We start from the raw sequence: 25,832 nt of genomic DNA, 5'->3' as shown, positions 1-25,832 counted from the left end.
AGACATTGATTTCCCTTTGGAGAATTCCTTGTTTGGGATTTTCCTGGGAATTTCCATAATCCCAAAAATTCCCAGTGAGGAGATGTTGATTTCCCTTTGGAGAATTCCATATTTGGAATTTGGGAATTTCCAAAATCCCTAAAATTCCCCAGGAAGAAACATTGATTTCCAACTTGGAGAATTCCATAGTTGGGATTTTCTTGGAATTTCCATAATCCCAAAAATTCCCAGTGAGGAGATGTTGATTTTCCCTTTGGAGAATTCCATATTTGGGATTTTCCCAGAATTTTCACAATCCCAAAAATTCCCAATGAGGAGACATTGATTTCCCTTTGGAGAATTCCATGTTTGGGATTTTCCTGGAATTTCCATGATCCCTAAAATTCCCCAGGAGGAGGAAACATTGATTTCCCTTTGAAGAATTCCATATTTGGAATTTGGGAATTTCCAAAATCCCTAAAATTCCCAATGAGGTGGAGACGTTGATTTCCCTTTGGAGAATTCCATGTTTGGGATTTTCCTGGGAATTTCCATAATCCCAAAAATTCCCAACAAGGAGGGGATGTTGATTTTCCAGGAAATTTTTATCCAACTTTTCCCAATCTTTTCTAATTTCCAATCTTTTTCCTCCTCCAGAAGAAGAAATTTGGGATGAATCCTGTTTTCCTTTCCTCATCCCTGAGCGTTCCCAAACTCCTCATTCTCGTTCCAGCTCAAAATTCTCCTTTAAAAAATTCCCGATTTTCCTTGGGAAGAGCCCGATCCCCATCTCCAAACGGGAATAAATCCACGAATCCAGTGAAATTCCACAGGAATTTCTGCTCCAAGTTCTGGAAAATTCCCCCAAAAAATAAAATTCCAGTTCTGGAATTCCCAGAGTTCATTTCTTCTTTGCCGGAGCTTTGGAATTCCCAGTGGATTTTCCAGCTTCTTTTTCCCCTTTTTTCCCTTGTTTTTTGTCGTTCGTTTCTTTTCCCTTTTCCCCTTTTTCCTTTTCCTCTTTTCCTCCTTTTTCTCCTTTTTCCTTTTCCTCTTTTCCTCCTTTTTCCTTTTCCTCTTTTCCTCCTTTTTCCCCTTTTTTTTCCCCTTTTTCTCCTTCTTTTTTTTTCCCTCCGTCCTTCCCGTCCTTCTTGGATTCTTCCTTGGATTCTCCCTCTTTTTTCTTGGAGTTTTTGGATCCGTCTTTTTTCCCCTGAGCTTTGTCCACTTTTCCCGACACGCTGGGAATTTCTTCCTCTTTTTTCTCTTCCGCCCCCTGAGCTGTTTTTCCAAAGATAAAAATAAAATAAAAATAAAAATAAAAATCAGGGAAGGGATTGATGTGGATTCAACGACTCGGGAATTGTCAAAAATTCCAGTTGGAAATTCGGGATAAAAAGAAAAAAATTCCTATTGGGGATTTTCCCATTCAGCTGATTGAAGATTTGGAGGTTTTTTGGGGTTTTTTTTTTTTTTAGGAATGGAGAAATAGAAAATAAAAAAAAATTCTCTTGGAAAGGAAAAATTAGGAAAAATCCAGGAATGGAGAAGCAGAAAATCCAAGAGTTGAAAGATCCCCGTGGGAAAGAGAAAATTCAGGGAATCATTCCTGAAATTCCTTGGAAAAATGTCTCATCCCAAAAGGATGATTTTATGGGATTTTATGGAATTCCAGCTCCCAAAGAGACACAGGAAAGAGGAAAAAAAAAAGTCATCAAAAGGTGTTGAAGAAACAGGAAAAATCCAGGAATGGAGAAGAAACAAAATCATGAAAAAAAAAAAAAAAAAAGAAGATTTGGGGAAGAATTCCTGAAATTCCTTGGAGAATCCATCTGGTCCCATCAGGATTCGCTCCAAGGACAGACAAGGATTGAGTGGAAGGACAAGGATTGATTCATGGAATTCCCAATTTATGGCCAAAAATCCCGGGATTTGTGGAAATTCCCGTCGTTCAACTCAGGATTCTGAATTTTGTTGGTGTCGGAGTCAATTTCTCCAAGGAATTCCCAAATTCCTCAATTCCTGAATTCCCAAATTCCTCAATTCCAAATTTCCTACAGTGTTGGGATCTGCCTCTTCCCCATGGATTGGAGCAGCAAATCCCAAAATTTCCATTTTTATGGAATTCCAGCTCTTGGAGACACAGGAAAGAGGAAGGAAAAAATACCCATCAAAAGATGTTGAGGAGAAAAGGAAAAATCCAGGAAAGGAGAAGCAGCAAATCCCAAAATGTCAATTTTTATGGAATTCCAGCTCCCAGAGAGACCCAGAAAAGAGGGAAAAAAACCCAGGAAAAATCCAGGAAAGGAGAAGCAGCAAATCCCAAAATTTCCATTTTTATGGAATTCCAGCTCCCAGAAAGACCCAGAAAAGAGGGAAAAAAACCCAGGAAAAGTCCAGGACTGGAGAAGCAGCAAATCCATGGAAAAAAAAGAGAAGATTTAGGGAAGAATTCCTGAAATTCCTTGGAGAATCCATCTGGTCCCATCAGGATTCGCTCCAAGGACAGACAAGGATTGAGTGGAAGGACAAGGATTGATCCATGGAATTCCCAGTTTTGGGTGGGAAATCCTGGGATTTGTGGAAATTCCCGACGTTCAACTCAGGATTCTGAATTTTGTTGGTGTCGGAGTCAATTTCTCCAAGGAATTCCCAAATTCCTCAATTCCTGAATTCCTAAATTCCTCAATTCTCAATTTCCTCCAGTGTTGGGATCTGCCTCTTCCCCATGGATTGGAGCAGCAAATCCCAAAATTTCCATTTTTATGGAATTCCAGCTCTTGGAGACACAGGAAAGAGGAAGGAAAAAATACCCATCAAAAGATGTTGAGGAGAAAAGGAAAAATCCAGGAAAGGAGAAGCAGCAAATCCCAAAATGTCAATTTTTATGGAATTCCAGCTCCCAGAGAGACCCAGAAAAGAGGAAAAAAAAACCAGGAAAAATCCAGGACTGGAGAAGCAGCAAATCCATGGAAAAAAAAGAGAAGATTTAGGGAAGAATTCCTGAAATTCCTTGGAGAATCCATCTGGTCCCATCAGGATTCGCTCCAAGGACAGACAAGGATTGAGTGGAAGGACAAGGATTGATCCATGGAATTCCCAGTTTTGGGTGGGAAATCCCGGGATTTGTGGAAATTCCCGACGTTCAACTCTGAATTCTGAATTTTGTTGGTGTCGGAGTCAATTTCTCCAAGGAATTCCCAAATTCCTCAATTCCTGAATTCCCAAATTCCTCAATTCCGAATTTCCTCCAGTGTTGGGATCTGCCTCTTCCCCATGGATTGGAGCAGCAAATCCCAAAATTTCCATTTTTATGGAATTCCAGCTCTTGGAGACACGGGAAAGAGGAACAAAAAAACCCCCATAAAAATATATTGAGGAGAAAAGGAAAAAATCCAGGAATGGAGAAGCAGCAAATCCCGAAATTTCAATTTTTATGGAATTCCAGCTCCCAGAAAGACCCAGAAAAGAGGGAAAAAAACCCAGGAAAAGTCCAGGACTGGAGAAGCAGCAAATCCATGGAAAAAAAAGAGAAGATTTAGGGAAGAATTCCTGAAATTCCTTGGAGAATCCATCTGGTCCCATCAGGATTTGCCCCAAGGACAAGGATCGATTCATGGAATTCCCAATTTTGGGTGGGAAATCCTGGGATTTGTGGAAATTCCCGTCGTTCAACTCCGAATTCTGAATTTTGTTGGTGTCGGAGTCAATTTCTCCAAGGAATTCCCAAATTCCTCAATTCCTAAATTCCAAATTTTCAGTGTTGGGATCTGCCTCTTCCCCATGGATTGGAGCAGCAAATCCCAAATTACGGAAACGTCGTTTTGATGGGATTTTATGGAATTCCAGCTCCCGGAAAGACCCAGAAAAGAGGGAAAAATACCCAGGAAAAATCCAGGAAAGGAGAAACATCAAATCCATGGAAAATAGAGAAGGTTTAGGGAAGAATTCCTCAAATTCCCTGGAGCAGCATCTCGTCCTCTTCCTTGAGCACGGGCAGGGCCCGCAGAGCTCGCGCTGGGCCGGAGGGAGGGAGGAGATTTTCGGGATTTCCTACGGGATCGGGAGAGGACAGTGAGAGCAGCAGGAGGAGGAGAAAATATTCCAGAAAGAGAAGAAAATTCCAGAAATTTGGAATTCCAAAATTTCCTGGGATTTCTCGGCTCAAAGGGGTTTTGATGAATGTGAAATTCCGGTTTAAAATTCCCAAATTTTTAATTTTTTGGGTGAAATTCCCCCGACAGGAATGGAAGGTTGGGAATGGATTTTTCTTTTTTTCTTTTTTTTTTTTTTCTTTTTTTTTTTTTTCAAAAAAATAATTCCACAGAGTTTAATATTCCCCAATTTTTTTGCCCCCAAATATTCCTCAGACTTTTTTTCCCCTTAATATTCCCCAAATTTTTTTTCTTCTAATATTCCCAATTTTTTTTCCCTTAACATTCCCAATTTTTTTCCCTTAACATTCCCAATTTTTTTCCCTCTAATATTCCCAAATTTTTCCCCCAAATATTCCCCAGATTTTTTTTCCCGTAATATTCCCCAATTTTTTTTTTCCTTTAATATTCCCCAAATTTTTCTCCCTAATATTCCCTAATTTTTTTTCCTCCCAATATTCCCCCATATTTTTTTCCCTTAATATCCCCCAAATATTTTTTCACCAAATTTTTTCCCCCTAATATTCCCCAAATATTTTTTCCCTTAATATTCCCAAAATTTTAATATCCCAAATTTTTTTTCCCTTCTAATATTCCCAATTTTTTTTCCCTTGATATTCCCAATTTTTTTTTCCCTTAATATTCCCAAATTTTTTCCCTCTAATATTCCCAAATTTTTCCCCAAAATATTCCCCAGATTTTTTTCCCTAATATTCCCTACTTTTTTTCCTCCCAATATTCCCCCATATTTTTTCCCTTAATATTCCCCAAATATTTTTTCACCAAATATTTTTCCCCCTAATATTCCCCAAATATTTTTTCCCTTAATATTCCCAGAATTTTATTATTCCCCAAATTTTTTCCCCCAAATATTCCAAAATTTTTTCCCTCTAATTTTCCCAAATTTTTTTCCCTCTAATATTCCCCAATTTTTTGTCCCCAAATATTCCCCTAAATTTTTCCCCCCTAATGTTCTCCCCAGATTTTTTTCCCCTTAATATTCCCAAAATTTTTTCCTTCTAATATTTTTTCCCTTAATATTCTCACTTTTTTTCCCTCTAATATTCCCCCAAATTATTTTTCCTCTGAATATTCCCCAAATTTTTTTGCCTTTAATATTCCCCGATTTTTTTCCCCCCCAAATATTCCCAAATATTTTTTCCCTTAATATTCCCCAAAATTTTTTTTCTGCTAATATTCCCCAATTTTTTTCCCCCTTATATTTTATCCAAACCTTTTCCAGTCTCCGGTTTTCCGAGGAAATTTTGGATTGGATATTAGAGAAAAAAAAAAAAAAAAAAAAAAATCCTAATTGGAAGAACAATTTGGGATTGGGAAGTTTTGGAATCACCAACAAAGGAAAGATTCAAAAAAATTGGAAATTTTTTTGGGAATTTGATGGATTTGAGGGGATTTTCCGACCTTAATTTGGGAATAAATTAATGATTTTGACTCGAATCAATGGGAAAATTCCCATTTTTCTGAAGGATTTGATCCCAATAAAACCCTCAGTCCTCACTGGGGGGGTTGATCTTGATTTGGGATCCCAAATCCCAAAAAAAAAAAAGCGTGGGAATTACCTCTGGGAATGTCAGTGAGGTCGTGGAGGGATTTTGGGCTCCCAGAATTCCAAAAAATAAGTGGGAATTACCTTTGGGAATGTTGATGAGCTCATTGAGGGATTTCGAGCTCCAAGAATCCCCCAAAAAATCGGGAATTATCTCCAGGAATGTCACTGAGCTCATTAAAGGAATTTCTGCTCCCACAATCCCATAAAAGAGTGGGAATTGTGTCTGGGAATGTTGATGAGCTCAATGAGGGACTCCAGGCTCCCAGAATTCCCAAAAAACCCAGGAATTACCTCCAGAGCTCATTGAGGGACTCATTGATGGATTTTACACTCCCTAATCCCAATAAAAACCAGGAATTGCCTCCAGGGACGTCAATGAGCTCATTGATGGATTTTGCCCTCCCACAATCCCAAAGAAGAGTGGGAATTGTGTTTGAGGATGTTGATGAGCTCAGTGAGGGACACCAGGCTCCCAGAATTCCCAAAAAATCCCGGAATTACCTCCAGGAATTTCAGTGAGATCATTAAAGGAATTTGTGCTCCCACAATCCCAAAGAAGAGTGGGAATTGTGTCTGGGAATGTTGATGAGCTCAATGAGGGACTCCAGGCTCCCAGAATTCCCAAAAAACCCAGGAATTACCTCTGAGGATGTCACTGAGCTCATTGATGGATTTGACACTCCCTAATCCCAATAAAACTTGGGAATTACCTCTGGGAATGTCAATGAGCTCATTGAGGGACTTTGAGCTCCCAGAATTCCAATAAAACATTGGGAATTACCTCCGGGGATGTTGGTGAGCTCATTGAGGGATTTTACACTCCCTAATCCCAAAAAAACCCTGGAATTACATCTGGGGATGTTGGTGAACTCATTGATGGATTTTGCCCTCCCAGAATTCCCAAAAAACCCAGGAATTACCTCCAGGGATGTCAGTGAGATCATTAAAGGAATTTGTGCTCCCACGATCCCAAAAAAGAGTGGGAATTGTGTCCAGGAATGTCGATGAGCTCAATGAGGGACTCCAGGCTCCCAGAATTCCCAAATAAAACCCAGGAATTACCTCTGAGGATGTCACTGAGCTCATTGATGGGTTTGACACTCCCTATTCCCAATAAAAATCAGGAATTACCTCTGGGGATGTCACTGAGCTCAATAAGGGACTCATTGATGGATTTTGCCATCCCTAATCCCAGTAAAAAACAGGAATTACCTCCGGGGATATTGGTGAGCTCAATGAGGGACTCACTGATGGATTTTGCCCTCCCAGAATTCCCAAAAAACCCTGGAATTACCTCCAGGGATGTCAGTGAGATCATTAAAGGAATTTGTGCTCCCACAATCCCAAAAAAGACTGGGAATTGTGTTTGAGGATGTTGATTAGCTCAATGAGGGACTCCAGGCTCCCAGAATTCCCAATAAAAAACAGGAATTACCTCTGGGGATGTCACTGAGCTCATTGAGGGACTTTGAACTCCCATAATCCCAATAAAAAATTGGGAATTACCTCCAGGGATGTCGATGAGCTCATTGATGGATTTGACACTCCCATAATCCCAATAAAAAACAGGAATTACCTCCAGGGATGTTGGTGAGCGAAATGAGGGACTCATTGATGGATTTGCCCTCCCAGAATTCCCAATAAAAACCCAGGAATTACCTCTGGGGATGTCACTGAGCTCATTGATGGATTTTGCCCTCCCAGAATTCCCAAAAAACCCAGGAATTACCTCCAGGAATGTCAGTGAGATCATTAAAGGAATTTGTGCTCCCACAATCCCAACAAAGACTGGGAATTGTGTCCAGGAATGTTGATGAACTCAATGAGAGACTCCAGGCTCCCAGAATTCCCAATAAAAAATCGGGAATTACCTCTGGGGATGTCACTGAGCTCATTGAGGGACTTTGAACTCCCAGAATCCCAATAAAAAATCGGGAATTACCTCTGGGGATGTTGGTGAGCTCATTGATGGATTTTACACTCCCTAATCCCAAAAAAACCCTGGAATTACATCTGGGGATGTTGGTGAACTCATTGATGGATTTTGCCCTCCCAGAATTCCCAAAAAAACCCAGGAATTGCCTCCAGGAATTTCAGTGAGATCATTAAAGGAATTTGTGCTCCCACAATCCCAAAAAAGAGTGGGAATTGTGTCCGGGAATGTTGATGAGCTCAGTGAGGGACACCAGGCTCCCAGAATTCCCAAAAAATCCCGGAATTACCTCCAGGAATTTCAGTGAGATCATTAAAGGAATTTGTGCTCCCACAATCCCAAAAAAGACTGGGAATTGTGTCCAGGAATGTTGATGAGCTCAATGAGGGACTCCAGGCGCCCAGAATTCCCAAAAAACCCAGGAATTACCTCTGAGGATGTCACTGAGCTCATTGATGGATTTGACACTCCCTAATCCCAATAAAACTTGGGAATTACCTCTGGGAATGTCAATGAGCTCATTGAGGGACTTTGAGCTCCCAGAATTCCAATAAAACATCGGGAATTACCTCCGGGGATGTTGGTGAGCTCATTGAGGGATTTTACACTCCCTAATCCCAAAAAAACCCGGAATTACATCTGGGGATGTCACTGAGCTCATTGATGGATTTTGCCCTCCCAGAATTCCCAAAAAACCCTGGAATTACCTCCAGGGATGTCAGTGAGATCATTAAAGGAATTTGTGCTCCCACAATCCCAAAAAAGACTGGGAATTGTGTCCGGGAATGTTGATGAGCTCAATGAGGGACTCCAGGCTCCCAGAATTCCCAAATAAAACACAGCAATTACCTCCGGGGATGTCACTGAGCTCATTGATGGATTTGACACTCCCTAATCCCAATAAAACTTGGGAATTACCTCTGGGAATGTCAATGAGCTCATTGAGGGACTTTGAGTTCCCAGAATCCCAATAAAAAATCGGGAATTACCTCCGGGGATGTTGGTGAACTCATTGAGGGATTTTACACTCCCTAATCCCAAAAAAACCCTGGAATTACACCTGAGGATGTCACTGAGCTCATTGATGGATTTTGCCCTCCCAGAATTCCCAAAAAACCCAGGAATTACCTCCAGAGCTCATTGAGGGACTCATTGATGGATTTTACACTCCCTAATCCCAATAAAAACCAGGAATTGCCTCCAGGGACGTCAATGAGCTCATTGATGGATTTTGCCCTCCCACAATCCCAAAGAAGAGTGGGAATTGTGTTTGAGGATGTTGATGAGCTCAATGAGGGACTCCAGGCTCCCAGAATTCCCAAAAAATCCCGGAATTACCTCCAGGGATGTCACTGAGCTCATTGATGGATTTTGCCCTCCCAGAATTCCCAAAAAACCCTGGAATTACCTCCAGGGATGTCAGTGAGATCATTAAAGGAATTTGTGCTCCCACGATCCCAAAAAAGAGTGGGAATTGTGTCCAGGAATGTTGATGAGCTCAATGAGGGACTCCAGGCTCCCAGAATTCCCAAAAAACCCAGGAATTACCTCTGAGGATGTCACTGACCTCATTGATGGATTTGACACTCCCTATTCCCAATAAAACTTGGGAATTACCTCTGGGAATGTCAATGAGCTCATTGAGGGACTTTGAGTTCCCAGAATCCCAATAAAAATCGGGAATTACCTCCGGGGATGTTGGTGAGCTCATTGAGGGATTTTACACTCCTTAATCCCAAAAACCCTGGAATTACACCTGAGGATGTCACTGAGCTCATTGATGGATTTTGCCCTCCCAGAATTCCCAAAAAACCCAGGAATTACCTCCAGAGCTCATTGAGGGACTCATTGATGGATTTTACACTCCCTAATCCCAATAAAAACCAGGAATTGCCTCCAGGGACGTCAATGAGCTCATTGATGGATTTTGCCCTCCCACAATCCCAAAAAAGAGTGGGAATTGTGTTTGAGGATGTTGATGAGCTCAGTGAGGGACTCCAGGCTCCCAGAATTCCCAAAAAATCCCGGAATTACCTCCAGGGATGTCATTGAGCTCACTGATGGATTTTGCCCTCCCAGAATTCCCAAAAAACCTTGGAATTACCTCCAGGGATGTCAGTGAGATCATTAAAGGAATTTGTGCTCCCACGATCCCAAAAAAGAGTGGGAATTGTGTCCGGGAATGTTGATGAGCTCAATGAGGGACTCCAGGCTCCCAGAATTCCCAATAAAAAATCGGGAATTACCTCTGGGAATGTCAATGAGCTCATTGAGGGACTTTGAGCTCCCAGAATCCCAATAAAAAATCGGGAATTACCTCCAGGGATGTCGATGAGCTCATTGATGGATTTGACACTCCCATAATCCCAATAAAAAATCGGGAATTACCTCCAGGGATGTCGGTGAGCGAAATGAGGGACTCATTGATGGATTTGCCCTCCCAGAACTCCCAATAAAAACCCAGGAATTACCTCTGGGGATGTCACTGAGCTCATTGATGGATTTTGCCCTCCCAGAATCCCAATAAAAATCGGGAATTACCTCCAGGAATGTCAGTGAGCTCCCCGAGGGGCGGCACCGTGTCCAGTTTGTCGGCGTAGGATTTGGCCGCCTTGCGCTGCGCGTAACGAGCCTCGATCTCCTTCCGCGTGCGCGGGATCCGGCACTTGAAGATGCAGCACAGGGTGATGACTGGAAAAATGGGAATGACACGGAATTCCCAGAATTATTGGGATTTTTGGGAGTTCTAGGGAGTTGTTGGGATGGGAAATGTGGAATTGTTGGGGAGTTGTTGGGAATTGAGAGGAACGGGAGAGGGATGAGGCGCGTGAAGATGCAGCACAGGGTGATGACTGGAAAACATGGGAAATATGGGAATTGTGGAATTCTGAGAGTTGTTGGGGGTTTGGGAGAGGAAAATGAGGAATTCTGGGTGGGTTATTGGGAATGGAAAGGGAGAAATGAGGATTTAAACAGGAATGGGATCGCCAGGGAATTCCGGGGAGTTATTGGGATTTCGGGTGAGTTATTAAGAATGGGAAACATGGAATTTTGGGGAAGTTATTGGGAATGGGGAATTCTCGAGGAGTTATTGGGAATGGGATTAACAGGGAATTCTTGGAGTTACTGGAAATGTGGAATTCTGGGGGAGTTATTAGGATTTTGGGTGAGTTATTGGGAATGGGAAATATGGAATTCTGGTGGGAGTTGTTGGGAATTGAGAGGGAGAAATGAGGATTTAAACAGGAATGGGAGAAGGATCCGGCACTTGAAGATGCAGCACAGGGTGATGACTGGGAAACATGGGAAACATGGGAATTGTGGAATTCCCAGAGTTATTGGGGTTTTGGGGGATTGCAGGGGGTTATTGGGATGGGAAATGTGGAATTGTTGGGGAATTATTGGGAATTGAGAGGAATGGGAGAGGGACGCGGCACGTGAAGATGCAGCACAGGGTGGTGACTGGAAAAATGGGAAATATGGGAATTGTGGAATTCTGAGAGTTGTTGGGGGTTTGGGAGAAGAAAATGAGGAATTCTGTGGGAGTTATTGGGAATGGGAAATGGGGAATTGTGGGGGAGTTACTGGGAATGGGATTAACTGGGAATTGTGGGTGAGTTATTAGGAGTTGGAAATGGAGGATTCTGGGGAGTTATTGGGAATGGGAGAGGAAAATGAGGAATTCTGGGGGAGTTATTGGGAATGGGAAACGGGGAATTGTGGGGGAGTTTCAGGGAATGGGAAATGTGGAATTCTGGGGGGATTATTAGGATTTTTGGGTGAGTTATTGGGAATTGGAAACACGGAATTCAGGGGGAGCTCTGGGGAATTGAGAGGGAGAAATGAGGATTGAACTGGGAATGGCAGAGGGAAATGTGGAATTCTGGGAGTGGGAAATTTGGAATTGTGGGGGAGTTATTGGGAATGGGAAATGTGGAATTTGGGGGAGTTGTTGGGAATTGAGAGGGAGAAATTAGGGTTGAACTGGGATTGGGAGAGGGACGCGGCACCTGAAGATGCAGCACAGGGTGATGACTGGGAAAAATGGGAATGACATGGAATTCCCGGAGTTATTGGGATTTTGGGAGAGGAAAATGAGGAATTCTGGGTGAGTTATTGGGAGTGGGAAATGTGGAATTCTGGATGAGGTATTGGGATCTTGGGGTGAGTTATTAGGAATGGGAAACATGGACATGGTAATGGACATGGAATTCCTGGAGTTATTTGGGATTTGGGGAGTTCCAGGGAGATTTTGGGAGCAGGAAATGTGGAATTCTGGGGGAGTTGTTGGGAACTGAGAGGGAGAAACAAGGATTGAACTGGGAATGGGAATGGGAAATACGGAATTTTGGGTGAGTTATTGGGAATGGGAGAGGAAAATGAGGAATTCTGGGTGCGTTACTGAGAATGGAAAGGGAGAAATGAGGATTGAACTGGGAATGGGAAAATGGGGAATTCCAGGGAGTTATTGGGATTTTGGGTGAGTTATTAGGAATGAGAAACATGGAATTTTGGGGAAGTTATTGGGAATGGGGAATTCTCGAGGAGTTATTGGGAATAGGATTAACAGGGAGTTCTTGGAGTTTTTGGGAATGGGGAATTCCAGGGAGTTACTGGGAATGGGGAATTCTGGGGGAGTTATTGGGATCTTGGAGTGAGTTATTGGGAATGGGAAACAGGGAATTGTGGGTGAGTTATTGGGAATGGGAAATGGGGAATTCTGAGGGAGTTATTGGAATTTTGAGTGAGTTATTGGGAATGGGATTAACAGAGAATTCCAGGGAGTTATTGGGAATGGGAGAAGAAAATGAGGAATTCTGGGGGAGTTCCTGGGAATGGAGAGAGAGAAATGAGGATTGAACTGGGATTGGGATTACCAGGGAATTCTGAAGGAGTTATTTGGAATGGAGAGAGAAAAATGAGGATTTAACTGGGAATGGGAAATGTGGAATTCCAGGTGAGTTATTGGAAAAGGGAAATGGGGATCCTGAGGAATTCCAGGAAAAGAGCCGGACCTGACAGGGAATTCTCTCCGCTGGGATCCTGAAAAATTTGGGTCCAAGAGAAATGAAAATCCCCTGAATTACAGGGGGGAAAAAACCCCAATTTATCCTGGTTTTGCATTCCCAGGATTCCCTTTTCTGTCGGGATTTCGTTTGTTTTCCCGGGAAATGAGAAAAGGGAGAAAATTTGGGATTTTGGGAAATTTTTTTTAATGAGATGGCGCCACCTTGTGGAATGTGCTGGGAGTTACACCTGGATCCCATTTCTGGATTGATTTATTTTTTATTTCATCATTAAATCTAATTTTTATAAATCTAATCTATAAATTATATTAATTTATTAGTATTATTGTTATTATTGTTATTATTAAAAATAAAATATGAAAGTATCAATGATAATATTATTATATTAATAATGCTATAGATAATATAATATAAAATGTTAAATTATTAAATATAATATAATTATACTAGTTATATTATCATATTAATATCAATAAATTAATTACATTATTTTCTAATAATAATTTATATTAATAATATATTAAATAGTTATACTCTATATTTAATGCCTAATTTCATATTTTTAATTTTCAATTTTGGGGTTTTTTTCTATTGTTTAAATTTTTTTATTATTATTTTCTATTTCTTATTTTCCCATTTTCCTCTTTTGTTCTGTTTTAAAAATTTTATATTCTATGTTTAATCTAATTATAATTTAATTTAATGTCATATTTTATGTTTAATTTTCTATTTTCATTTTTTATTTTTGTATTTCTTTCTATAGTTTAATTCTCTATTTTTCTATTTATTTCTGTTTTAATTTCCTCTTTTCCTATTTTGTTTTTTTTAAAAAAAAATTAATATTCTACATTGAATTTAATTTTAATTTAATTACTAATTTAATTTATATCTTTTACGTGCAATTTTCTATTTTTAAGTTTCTACTTTTGCGTTTATTCCCGTTATTCAACGTTCACATTTATTTTATATTTATTGTATATTTTTTATGCAAAAACACATTTAAAAATTCACATTACAAATACTATAAAATATTACATGGATAAATTTATTTTATATTTCTTTATTATATTTTGGCTTATTTATTTTTCTATTTATTTCTAATTTTAATTTTTTATTTCTATTTTTAATTCCTTATTTTTACATTTCATTCCCTTTCCCAATTCCCAGTTTTTCCATGGATTTTTCATCCCAAATCAGGGATGGGGGCGGAGTTTGGGCCATTCCAAATTCCACCTTGGAAATCCCTGGGAATTCCCAATTCCATCCCTCAGGAATTCCAGAATTCCCAAAAAAATCTGAAAGGAATCCAGAGAATTCTGGGATTATTCCAAAACCAGGAATTCCCTTGGAAAAAAACCCCAAATTCCCAGGATAAAGAAGTGGGAAAATCCAACAGGATCAGGAGCAACCCTTGGGAATTTGGGGAATTTGGGATTTTGCCTGGTTTGGGAATTTTGGGAATTTTTCTCGGTTTAGAATTCAGGTTGCTTCCCTAATTTTGGAATTTAGGGATTTTGACTGCTTTGGAAATTCAAAATAATTCCAAATTATTTCTATAATTTTGGGATTTGGAATTTTCCCTGATTCCGGAATTCTGGATTTTTCCCGGATTTGGGAATTTCAATCCCCTGTTCCCCATGGAAACAACCAGGCTGTGACTTCCTTCATCTGCTCATTCCGGAATTTCTGGGATCAGGATTCACACTCGGATCATTCCTCTGGATCCCTTTTCCCCTTGGAATATTCTAAATCGATTTTCCCGGATTTTTTTCCCTCCACATTTCCAAGTTATAAATCCTGGAAGTTTAAAATTCCTGCTAAAACCAAGTGGAAAAATCTTGGAATTTCAAACATTCCAGTGGTAAAACCCCCCAAAAATTCCTTTTGTTGGGAATATCCAGAGGGCTGGGAGGGAAATGAGCTGGAAGGGTCATTCCTGACCCAAAGAATTCCATAATTCCTGACCCAAAGAATTCCTGGATTCCCGACCCAAAACATTCCAGGAGTCCCAAAACATTCCATAATTCCTACTCAAAATATTCCAGGATTTCCAACCCAAAGAATTCCCTGATTCCCAAAGAATTCCATGATTCCCAACCCAAGGCATTCCCTGATTCCCAACCCGAAGAAATCCCTGATTGTCAACCCCAAACATTCCAGGATTCCCAACCCAAAGCATTCCATGATTCCCAAAACATTCCATAATTCCCACCCAAAATATTCCAAGATTCCCAACCCAAAGCATTCCGTGATTCCCAAAGAATTCCATGATTCCCAACCTAAGATATTTCCTGATTCCCAAAACATTCCTTGATTGCCAACCCAAAGAATTCCATCATTCCCAAAGAATTCCCTGATTCCCAAGCAAACAATTCCAGGATTCCCAACCCAAAGAATTCCCTGATTCCCAACCCAAAGCATTCCACGATTCCCAAAACATTCCCTAAGTTCCAACCCAAAGAATTTCCTGATTCCGAAGCAAACAATTCCAGGATTCCCAACTCAACACATTCCGTAATTCCTGACCTGAAGCATTCCAGGATTCCAACCCAAATGTTCCCTGATTCCCAAAGAATTCCCGGATTCCCAACCCAAAGAATTCCCAAATTCCCAGCCCAAAACATTCCCTGATTCCCAACCCGAAGAAATCCCTGATTCCCAAGCAAACAATTCCAGGATTCCCAACCCAAAACATTCCCTGATTCCCAATGCAAAACATTCCCCAGTTACCAGAGAATTCCAGGATTCCCAAGCAAATTCCATAATTCTCACCCAAAGCATTCCACGATTCTGAACCCAAAACATTCCATAATTCCCACCCCAAAGCATTCCAGGATTCGCAAAACATTCCCTGATTCCCACCCAAAACATTCCCAGATTCCCAACCTAAAACATTCCCTGATTCTCAACCCAAAACATTCCAGGATTCCCAATCCAAAGCATTCCGTGATTCCCAAAGAATTCCATGATTCCCAACCCAAGGCATTCCCTGATACCCAAAACATTCCTCGATTATGAACCCAAAGAATTCCATCATTCCCAAAGAATTCCCTGATTCCCAAGCAAACAATTCCAGGACAGACCCAAAACATTCCCTGATTCCCAAAGCATTCCATGATTCCCAACCCAAAACATTCCATAATTCCCAATCCAAAGCACTCCAGGATTCCCACCTAAAACATTCCATGATTCCCAAAACATTCCCTGATTCCCAACCCAAAGCATTCCACAATTCCCAAAGCATTCCCTGATTCCCAACCCAAAGAAATCTCTGATTCCCGAGCAAACAATTCCAGGATTCCCAACCCAAAACATTCCCTGATTCCCAATGCAAAACATTCCCCAGTTACCAGAGAATTCCAGGATTCCCAAGCAAATTCCATAATTCTCACCCAAAGCATTCCAGGATTCTGAACCCAAAGCATTCCAGGATTCTGAACCCAAATCATTCCCCAATTCCCACCCAGAGAACTCCATAATTCCCAAAGCATTCCATGATTCCAACCCAAAGCATTCCTTGATTCCCAAAACATTCCCAGATTCCCAACCCAAACATTCCCTGATTCCCACTCAAAGCATTCCATGATTCCCAAAACTTTCCCTGATTCCCAACCCAAAGAATTCCCTGATTCCCAACCCAAAGCATTCCACGATTCCCAAAACATTCCCTAAGTTCCAACCCAAAGAATTTCCTGATTCCCAAGAAAACAATTCCACGATTCCCAAATCAACACATTCCGTAATTCCTGACCTGAAACATTCCAGGATTCCAACCCAAACATTCCCTGATTCCCAAAGAATTCCAGGATTCCCAACCCAAAGCATTCCCAAATTCCCAACCCAAGACATTCCCTGATTCCCAAAACATTCCCCGATTGCCAACCCAAAGAATTCCATAATTCCCAAAACATTCCTTGATTCCCAACCCGAAGAAATTCTGGATTCCCAACTCAAACAATTCCAGGATTTCCAACCCAAAGAATTCCCTGATTCCCAACCCAAAATATTCCAGAATTCCCAACCCAAAGTGTTCCAAGATTCCCAAAGCATTTCCTGATTCCCGGCCCGAATTATTCCCTGATTTTGAGCCCGAAGCATTCCCTGATTCCCAAAGCATTCCCTGATTCCCAAAGCATTCCCAAATTCCAACCCAAAACATTCCATAATTCCCAATCCAAACCATTCCCTGATTCCCACCTAAACCATTCCATGATTTCCACCCTAAAACATTCCATGATTCCCGAAACATTCCCTGATTCCCACCCAAAATATTCCCTAATTGATTCTGGGAATTCCAGGAATTCAGGAATTCTGGGAATTAATTCTGGGAATTCTCCTGGAATTTCTCCTCTGGGTCATCCCCAGACAAATCCACAATGGGAGATTCCCAACTTTGCCCGTTCCTGGGACATTTTTCCCAGGGAAATTCTGGGAATTTTGGGACTTTTTTTTTTTTTTTTAATTCTGGGAATTCCAGGAGTTCCAGGAAATCTGGGATTTCTGAGAATTAATTCTGGGAATTCTCCTGGAATTTCTTCTCTGGGTGAGCCTGAGACGAATCCACGATAATTCCAACCAGAAATTCCCAACTTTGTGCATTCCTGGGACATTTTTCCTGAGAAAATTCTGGAAATTTTTTTTTTAAATCTGGGAATTCCAAGAATTCCTGGAGTTCTGGGAATTCTGGGAATTCTAGGAATTAATTCTGAGAATTCTCCTGCAATTTCTCCTCTGGGTCATCCCCAAACAAATCAATGACTGAAGATTCCCAACCCAACTTTGCCCATTCTTGGGACATTTTTCCCAAGGAAATTCTGGGAATTTTGGGACTTTTTTTGGAATTTTGAGACTTCCAGGAATTCTGGGATTTCCGGGAATTCCGGGAATTGGTGACTCACTGATGGAGAGCACGAAGAGGGCGAAGATCCCGACCACCTGCCACAGGCGCAGCCCCCAGATCACCACGGTCTCCGACGTCACCGGGTCCGGCTTCTTCTTGGGCGGGGCTGTGGTGGCCTGGGGAATACAATAATTAATTAATTAGTTAATTAATAAATACATTAATTCCATATTTTCATATATTATTATTTAAATATTCTCTATTTTTATATATTCCATAGTTTATATTCCATTTTATATTGATGGCTCCAGCTACTTCTTGGGAGGGGCTGTGGTGGCCTGGGGACATGTTAATTAATTAATTGGTTAATTAATTCATTAATTAATTCCGTATTTTTTATATATTATTATTTAAGTATTCTATATTTTCATATATTCCATCGTTTATATTTCATTTTATATCACCGGGTCCGGCTTCTTCTTGAGCAGCGCTGTTGTGGCCTGGGGACAGATTAATTAGTTAATTTGTTAATTAATAAATACATTAATTCCATGTTTTTTATATATTATTATTTAAATATTCTATATTTTCATATATTTCATATTTTATATTCCATTTTATATCAACGTCACCGGGTCCGGCTTCTTGGGCGGTGCCATCGCGGCCTGGGGACACATTAATTAGTTAATTTGTTAATTAATAAATACATTAATTCCATGTTTTTTATATATTATTATTTAAATATTCTATATTTTTATATATTCCATAGTTTATATTTTGTTTTGTATTGATGTCGCCGGGTCCGGTTTCTTCTTGGGAGGTGCCGTCATGGCCTGGGGACACATTAATTAATTATTTCATTAATTAATTCATGAATTAATTTTGTATTTTTATATATATTTTATTAAAAAATTCTATATTTTCATATATTTCATAGTTTATATTCCATTTTATATCAACATCACTGGCTTCTCCTTGGGCGGTGCCATCATGGCCTGGGGACACATTAATTAATTACTTAATTAGTTCATTAATCCATTAATTAATTCCATTGGTGTCACGGTGACCTGGGGACGGATTAATTGGTTAATTAGTTCATTAATCCATTAATTAATTCCATATTTTTAGAGTTATGACGTCACTGGCTTTGGATTCTCCTTGGGTGGCGCCGCTGTGATCTGGGGACAGAATAATTAATTAATTAGTTCATTAATTGATTCATTAGGACAGATTAATTGGTTACTTGGTTAATTAATCCATTAATTAAGACCATATTTTTAGAGTTATGATGTCACCGGTTCCGGCTTCTTCTTGGTGGCCTGGGGACAGATTAATGGGTTAATTAGTTAATTTTATTTTATTTTATTTTTTTCCAGGCAGGAATTTCCCTCCTGGATAATTCCCAGGTTTTTTTTTTTTCCACAGGAAATGCAGAGTCATCCTCAGAAAAAAAAAAAACTAATTTTTTTTTTAAAATTCCCTGAAAATTCCCAATTTTTTTTACAAAATTCCAGGAAATAAAACCAGGAAGGAAAAACCAAATTAATTCCAAACATTTCCCGGGTGAATTTCCAGCAAAAATCAGATTTTTTTGGGATCATTCTCTGGATTTTTTTAAATTTTTGCTCCTCAAATTACGGAAAAAAAAAATCCCAATTTTGGTGCAAATTCTACAATTTTGACCCAAAATTCCCAATTTTTTCCCTTCAGAAAATACCAGAAATTCCCAAAAAAATTCCCAAAAAACTCCTCGGATCCACCTTAAATCCCAACCCCAAATTCCCAATTTTTTCCCACTTAATTCCCATTTTTTCCCTCCTTTATTCCTATTTCCCCCCCCCCTTTTATTCCCAATATTTTTTCCGCTTTATTCCAAACTATTTTTCTTTTTTATTTTCAATTTTTTCTCCTTTTAATTCTTAATTTTTCCTCCTTTATTCCCAATATTTTTCCTGCTTTATTCCCATTATTTTTCCCTCTTTAATCCCAATATTTCCCTCTTTAATTCCAATTTTTTCCCTCTAATTTCCCACTTTTTCCTATTTTATTCCCAATTTTTCTCTCTTTTTTACCCAATTTTTGCCCCTTAATTCCCAATAATTTTCCTGCTTCATTCCCATTATTTCTCCTGGTTTAATCCCACTTTTCCCCCCCTTTATTCCCAATATTTTCTCCCTTAATTCCCATTTTCCCCCTGTTATTCCCTTTTTTTCCTTCTTTATTCCAAATTTTTCTCTCCTTTATTCCTATTTTTTTCCTCCTTTATTCCCAGTATTTTCCCCCTTTATTCCCAATATTTCCCCCTTTAATCCCAATGTTTTCCCCCCTTTAATCCCATTTTTTCCCTCCTTTATCCCCAACATTTTTCCCATTTTAATCCCAATATTTTCCCTGCTTTATTCCCATTTTCCCCCCTTTATTCCCGATATTTTTCCTGTTTTATTCCCGTTTTGTCCCTCCTTTATCCCAATATTTTTCCTGCTTCATTCCCATTATTTTTCCTGGTTTAATCCCTTTTTTCCCCTGCTTTATTCCCATTTTTTCCCCCTTTATTCCAAATTTTTTCCTCCTTTATCCCCAAATTTTCCCCCCTTTATCCCCATTATTTCCCCCCTTAATTCCCAATATTTTTCCTTTTATTCCCAATATTTTCCACCCTTTCCCCCATATTTTTCCTGCTTTATTCCCATTATTTTTCCCCTTAATTCCCAATATTTTTCCCCCTTTTATTCCCATTTTTCCTTCCTTTATTCCCATTATTTCTCCCCCTTTTATGCCCATTTTTCCCTCCTTTATCCCCCAAATTTTTCCCCCTTTATCCCTAAATTTTCTCCCTTTATTCCCATTATTTCTCCCCTAAAATCCCATTATTTCCCCCCTAAATTCCCATTATTTTCCCCATTAACTCCCAATATTTCCTCCTTTATCCCCAATATTTCCCCCCTAAATTCCCAGTTTTCCCCCCTTTTTTTCCCCCTAAATTCCCAATATTTCCCTCCTTTATCTCAAATATTTTTCCCATTTTCCCCCCAATATTTTCCCCCTTTATTCCCATTATTTCCCCCCTAAATTCCCAATATTTTCCTCCACTTTTCCCCATTTTTATCCCATTTTTGCCCCATTATTTCCCCCCTTTATCCCCATTATTTCCCCCTTTTTCCCCATTATTTTCCCCCCTTAATTCTCCTTTTTTCCTGCTTTATTCCCATTATTTTCCCCTTTTTCCCCCATTTTCCCCCTAAATTCCCATTATTTCCCTCCTTTATTCCCAGATTTTTTCCCCCTTTATCCCTAAATTTTCTCCCTTAATTTCCATTATTTCCCCCCTAAATTCCCAATTTTTTCCCCCCATTTTTCCCATTTTAATCCAAATTTCCCCCCCCTTTATTCCCATTATTTCCCCTCTTTATTCCCAGTATTTTTCCCATTTTAATCCCAATATTTTCCCCCTTTATCCCCATTATTTCCCCCCTTTATCCCCATTATTTCCTCCCTAAATTCCCAATATTTCCCCCTCTTTTTCCCGCATTTTTTCCCTTTTTAATCCCAATTTTTTCCTGCCTCATCCCCGATATTTTTCCCCTTAATTCCCAATATTTTCCCGCCATTTTCCCCATTTCCCCCCCCTTTTATTCCCATTTCCCCCCTTTATTCCAAATTTTCCCCCTTTAATCCCAATATTCTTCCCATTTTAATCCCATTTTTCTCCTGCTTCATTCCCATTATTTCCCCCCTAATTTCCCAATATTTTCCCCATTTTTTCCCCCTTTATCCCCAAATTTTCCCCCCTTTATTTCCATTATTTTTCCCCTTAATTTCCTATATTTTTCCTGGTTCATTCCCACTTTTTCCTCCTTTATTCCCAATATTCCCCCCCCTAAATTCCCAATATTTTCCCCTCTTTTTCCCCCATTTTCCCCCATTTCAATCCCAATTTTTTCCTGCTTAATTCCCATTATTTCCCTCCTTTATCCCCAATATTTTTCCCATTTTAATCCCAATATTTCCCCCGTTTTATCCCAAAATTTTCCCCCTTAATTCCCAATATTTTCCCCCCTAAATTCCCAATATTTCCCCTCTTTATTCCCAGTATTTTCTCCATTTTAATCCCAATTTTTTCCTGCCTCATCCCCGATATTTTCCCCCTTAATTCCCAATATTTTCCCGCCATTTTCCCCATTCCCCCCCTTTTATTCCCATTTTCCCCCCTTTATTCACAATATTTTTCCCTCTTTTTTCCCCATTCCCCCCCCCCTTTATTCCAAAATTTTCCCCCTTTAATCCCAATATTCTTCCCATTTTAATCCAAATTTTTTCCTGCCTCATTCCCATTATTTCCCCCCTTTATCCCCATTATTTCCCCCCTAAATTCCCATTATTTTCCCATTTTTATCCCATTTTTATCCCATTTTTTACCTCGATGAGCTGGGCCAGGCTCGCTCTGGGCGGGGCCAAAACGAGACACGAAAATCCCCAAAATCCCCTCGGGCCCTCCAAGGTCATTTTTCCCTTTTAAAATTTAAAATTTTTAATGTTTTTTTTCCTCAATTTTGGGATTTTTTGGGTTTTTTTTAAGGGCAAAGAAGGGCCGGGGTGTTTTTAATGGGATTTCCCGTCGTGCACCGCGCGGGGGCGGTAATGAATTAATTAATTCATTAATGAGGGGCCCCCAAAGGGGAAAAGCGACAAACGAAAAAAAGGGAATTAAAAATTAATTTTTTTAAAAAAAATTAGTGTTTTAAGGGTTTTTTTTTTCTTTAAAAAGGGTTTTGTTTTTTAAGGGATTTTTTTTTTTTTTTTTTGCTCTAAGGAAATAAAAAGAAGAAAAATGAAAATGAAAATAAAAATGAAAAAAATAAATAAAAATAAATTTAAATAAAAATAAAGATAAAAAAATAAAACTAAAAAATAAAGATAAAAAGAAAAAAAATTAAAATCAAAAATAAGAAATAAGAATGAAAAATAAAAAATAAAAATTAAAAATTTAAAAAATGTAAAATGAAAAATAATTTAAAAAAAAAATTAAAAAAATGAAAAATGAAAAATAAAAAATAATAAAAAAATATAAAAAAATTTGTTTTAAGGGTTTTTTTCTTTAAAAATCCTTTTCTTTTTTAAGGGATATTTTTTGCTCTAAGAAAATAGAAATAAGAAAAATGAAAATGAAAATAAAAATGAAAAATAATAAATAAAAATAATAAATAAAACTAAAAATAAAGATTAAAAAAATAAAACTAAAAATAAAGATAAAAATAAAAAAATTAAAAAATAATAAAAATAAAAAATAAAAAAATAAAACATAAAAAATATTTTAAGGGTTTTTTTCTTTAAAAATCTTTTTGTTTTTTAAGGGTTTCTTTTTTTTGCTCTAAGAAAATAAAAATAAGAAAAATAAAAATGAAAATAAAAATTAAAATCAAAACAATAATTAAAAATGAAAATAAAAATTAAAAATACAATAAAATCAAAATAAAAAAAAAATATTAAAAAACCCGAAAATGAAAGTTAAAAAAAATCAAAATGAAAAATAAAAATAAGAAAAATAAAAATGAAAATCTAAAAAAAAAAAAAAAAAAAAAAAAAAAAATTATTTTTTGGGGCTTTTTTTAGGATTTTTAGGAGGAAAGGAAAGGGTTAAAGGTGTCTGGGATCTCCTTAGGGGCAGATTTGGGATTTTTTGGGTCATTTTTAGGATTTTTTTAGGATTTTTTATGAGTTAAAGGTGCCTGAGCTGCACAGGGAACTCTGGAAGCTCCTTAAGGGGCGGATTTGGGATTTTTGGGGCCGGATTTGGGAATTTTTGGGGTCAATTTGGGATTTTTAAGGTCGTTTTTAGGATTTTTAGGCGGAAAGGAAAGAGTTAAAGGTCCCTGAAGTGTCCGGGAGCTCCTTAAGGGACGAATTTGAGAATTTTAAGGGGTTTTTTAGGATTTTTAGGAGGAAAGGAAATGGTTTAAGGTGTTGAAGTGTCCGGGATCTCCCCAGGGCCGGATTTGGGATTTTTGGGGTCGTTTTTAGGATTTTTAGGGGGAAAGGAAAGAGTTAAAGGTGCCTGAGGTGTCTGAGATCTCCTGACCGCTGGATTTGGGATTTTTTAGGGATTTTTAGGATTTTTAGGAGGAAGGGAAATGGTTTAAGGTGTTGAAGTGTCCGGGACCTTCTCAGGGACGGATTTGGGATTTTTGGGGTCGAATTTGGGATTTTTAGGAGGAAAGGAAAGAGTCAAAGGTGCCCGAGGTTTGTGGGATCTGCTCAGGGGCGGATTTGGGAATTTTAAGGGTTTTTTAGGATTTTTAGGAGGAAAGGAAAGAGTTAAAGGTGTCCGGGAGCTCCCCAGGGCCGGATTTGGGATTTTTGGGTCATTTTTAGGATTTTTTTAGGATTTTTTATGAGTTAAAGGTGCCTGAGGTGTCTGGGATCTCCCCAGGGCCGGATTTGGGATTTTTGGGTCATTTTTAGGATTTTTTTAGGATTTTTTACGGTTTAAAGGTGCCTGAGCCGCACAGGGAACTCCAGGAGCTCCTGAGGGTCAATTTGGGGTTTTGGGGTCGGTTTTAGGATTTTTAATGGGGAAAGGAAATGGTTTAAGGTGTTGAAGTGTCCGGGAGCTCCTTAAGGGACGGATTTGGGATTTTTGGGGTCGGATTTGGGATTTTTGGGGTCGTTTTTAGGATTTTTTTAGGATTTTTTATGAGTTAAAGGTGCCTGAGGTGTCTGGGAGCTCCTCAGGGACGGATTTGGGATTTTTAAGGGATTTTTAGGATTTTTTAGGAGGAAGGGAAATGGTTTAAGGTGGTTGAAGTGTCCGGGAGCTCCTTAAGAGACGGATTTGGGATTTTTGGGGCTTTTTTAGGGTTTTTAGGAGGTGAGGAAAGAGTTAAAGGTGTCCGGGATCTCCCCAGGGCCGGATTTGGGATTTTTGGGGTCATTTTTAGGATTTTTTTAGGATTTTTTATGAGTTAAAGGTGCCTGAGGTGTCTGGGATCTCCCCAGGGCCGGATTTGGGATTTTTGGGGTCGTTTTTAGGATTTTTTTAGGATTTTTATGAGTTAAAGGTGCCTGAGGTGTCTGGGATCTCCCCAGGGCCGGATTTGGGATTTTTGGGGTCGTTTTTAGGATTTTTTTAGGATTTTTTATGAGTTAAAGGTGCCTGAGGTGTCTGGGAGCTCCCCAGGGCCGGATTTGGGATTTTTAAGGTCGTTTTTAGGATTTTTAGGAGGAACTGAAATGGTTTAAGGTGGTTGAAGTGTCCGGGACCTTCTCAGGGACGGATTTGGGATTTTTGGGGTCGAATTTGGGATTTTTAGGAGGAAAGGAAAGAGTCAAAGGTGCCCGAGGTTTGTGGGATCTGCTCAGGGGCGGATTTGGGAATTTTAAGGGTTTTTTAGGATTTTTAGGAGGAAAGGAAAGAGTTAAAGGTGTCCGGGAGCTCCCCAGGGCCGGATTTGGGATTTTTGGGTTATTTTTAGGATTTTTTTAGGATTTTTTACGGGTTAAAGGTGCCCGAGGTTTGTGGGATCTGCTCAGGGCCGGATTTGGGATTTTTGGGTTATTTTTAGGATTTTTTTAGGATTTTTTACGGTTTAAAGGTGCCTGAGCCGCACAGGGAACTCCAGGAGCTCCTGAGAGTCAATTTGGGGTTTTGGGGTCGGTTTTAGGATTTTTAATGGGGAAAGGAAATGGTTTAAGGTGTTGAAGTGTCCGGGAGCTCCTTAAGGGACGGATTTGGGGTTTTTGGGGTCAAATTTGGGATTTTTAGGAGGAAAGGAAAGAGTTAAAGGTGCCCGAGGTTTGTGGGATCTCCCGAGGGACGGATTTGGGATTTTTAAGGGGTTTTTAGGGTTTTTATGAGGAAAGGAAATGGTTTAAGGTGGTTGAAGTGTCTGGAACCTCCTTAAGGGGCGGATTTGGGGTTTTTGGGGTCGGTTTTAGGGCTTTTAGAGGAAAGGAAAGAGTTAAAGGTGTCCGGGATCTCCCCAGGGCCGGATTTGGGATTTTTAGGGTTATTTTTAGGATTTTTTTAGGATTTTTTACGGGTTAAAGGTGCCTGAGCCGCACAGGGAACTCCAGGAGCTCCTGAGAGTCAATTTGGGGTTTTGGGGTCGGTTTTAGGATTTTTAATGAGGAAAGGAAATGGTTTAAGGTGGTTGAAGTGTCCGGGAGCTCCTTAAGGGACGGATTTGGGATTTTTGGGGTCGGATTTGGGATTTTTGGGTTATTTTTAGGATTTTTTTAGGATTTTTTATGGTTTAAAGGTGCCTGAAGTGTCTGGGAGCTCCTCAGAGCCGGATTTGGGAATTTTGGGGGCGAATTTGGGATTTTCAGGAGG

General features: G+C 39.3%; 1 protein-coding gene across 1 annotated transcript; it reads right to left on the bottom strand.

The window, feature by feature from the left end:
* Nucleotides 1-252: 252 nt before the first annotated feature.
* On the bottom strand, nucleotides 253-23,638 carry TMIE (transmembrane inner ear). The gene is made up of 4 exons (XM_083858102.1): nucleotides 21,920-23,638; nucleotides 17,562-17,679; nucleotides 10,178-10,327; nucleotides 253-1,260 (listed from the first exon to the last, which is right to left on the bottom strand). Exons 1-4 carry the CDS (start codon nucleotides 22,004-22,006, stop codon nucleotides 881-883), a joined length of 735 nt encoding a protein of 244 aa, XP_083714228.1. The 5' UTR covers nucleotides 22,007-23,638; the 3' UTR covers nucleotides 253-880.
* Between the last annotated feature and the right edge of the window lie 2,194 nt (nucleotides 23,639-25,832).

This window comes from Zosterops lateralis, assembly GCF_965231275.1.
Source record: "Zosterops lateralis genome assembly, chromosome: 1".
NCBI classification, from domain to species: domain Eukaryota; kingdom Metazoa; phylum Chordata; class Aves; order Passeriformes; family Zosteropidae; genus Zosterops; species Zosterops lateralis.
The sequence above is the reverse complement of the archived record's forward strand: the minus strand, read 5'-3'. Positions and strand labels throughout refer to the sequence as shown.

Coding starts and splice junctions, on each gene's coding strand:
- TMIE (XM_083858102.1), bottom strand. CDS start 22,006: ATGACCTTGGAGGGCCCGAGGGGATTTTGGGGATTTTCGTGTCTCGTT. Junction 10,328..17,561: donor CCTCTTCGTGCTCTCCATCA/GTGAGTCACCAA, acceptor CCATTTTTCCAG/TCATCACCCTGTGCTGCATC. Junction 1,261..10,177: donor GCTCACTGACATTCCTGGAG/GTAATTCCCGAT, acceptor TTGGAAAAACAG/CTCAGGGGGCGGAAGAGAAA.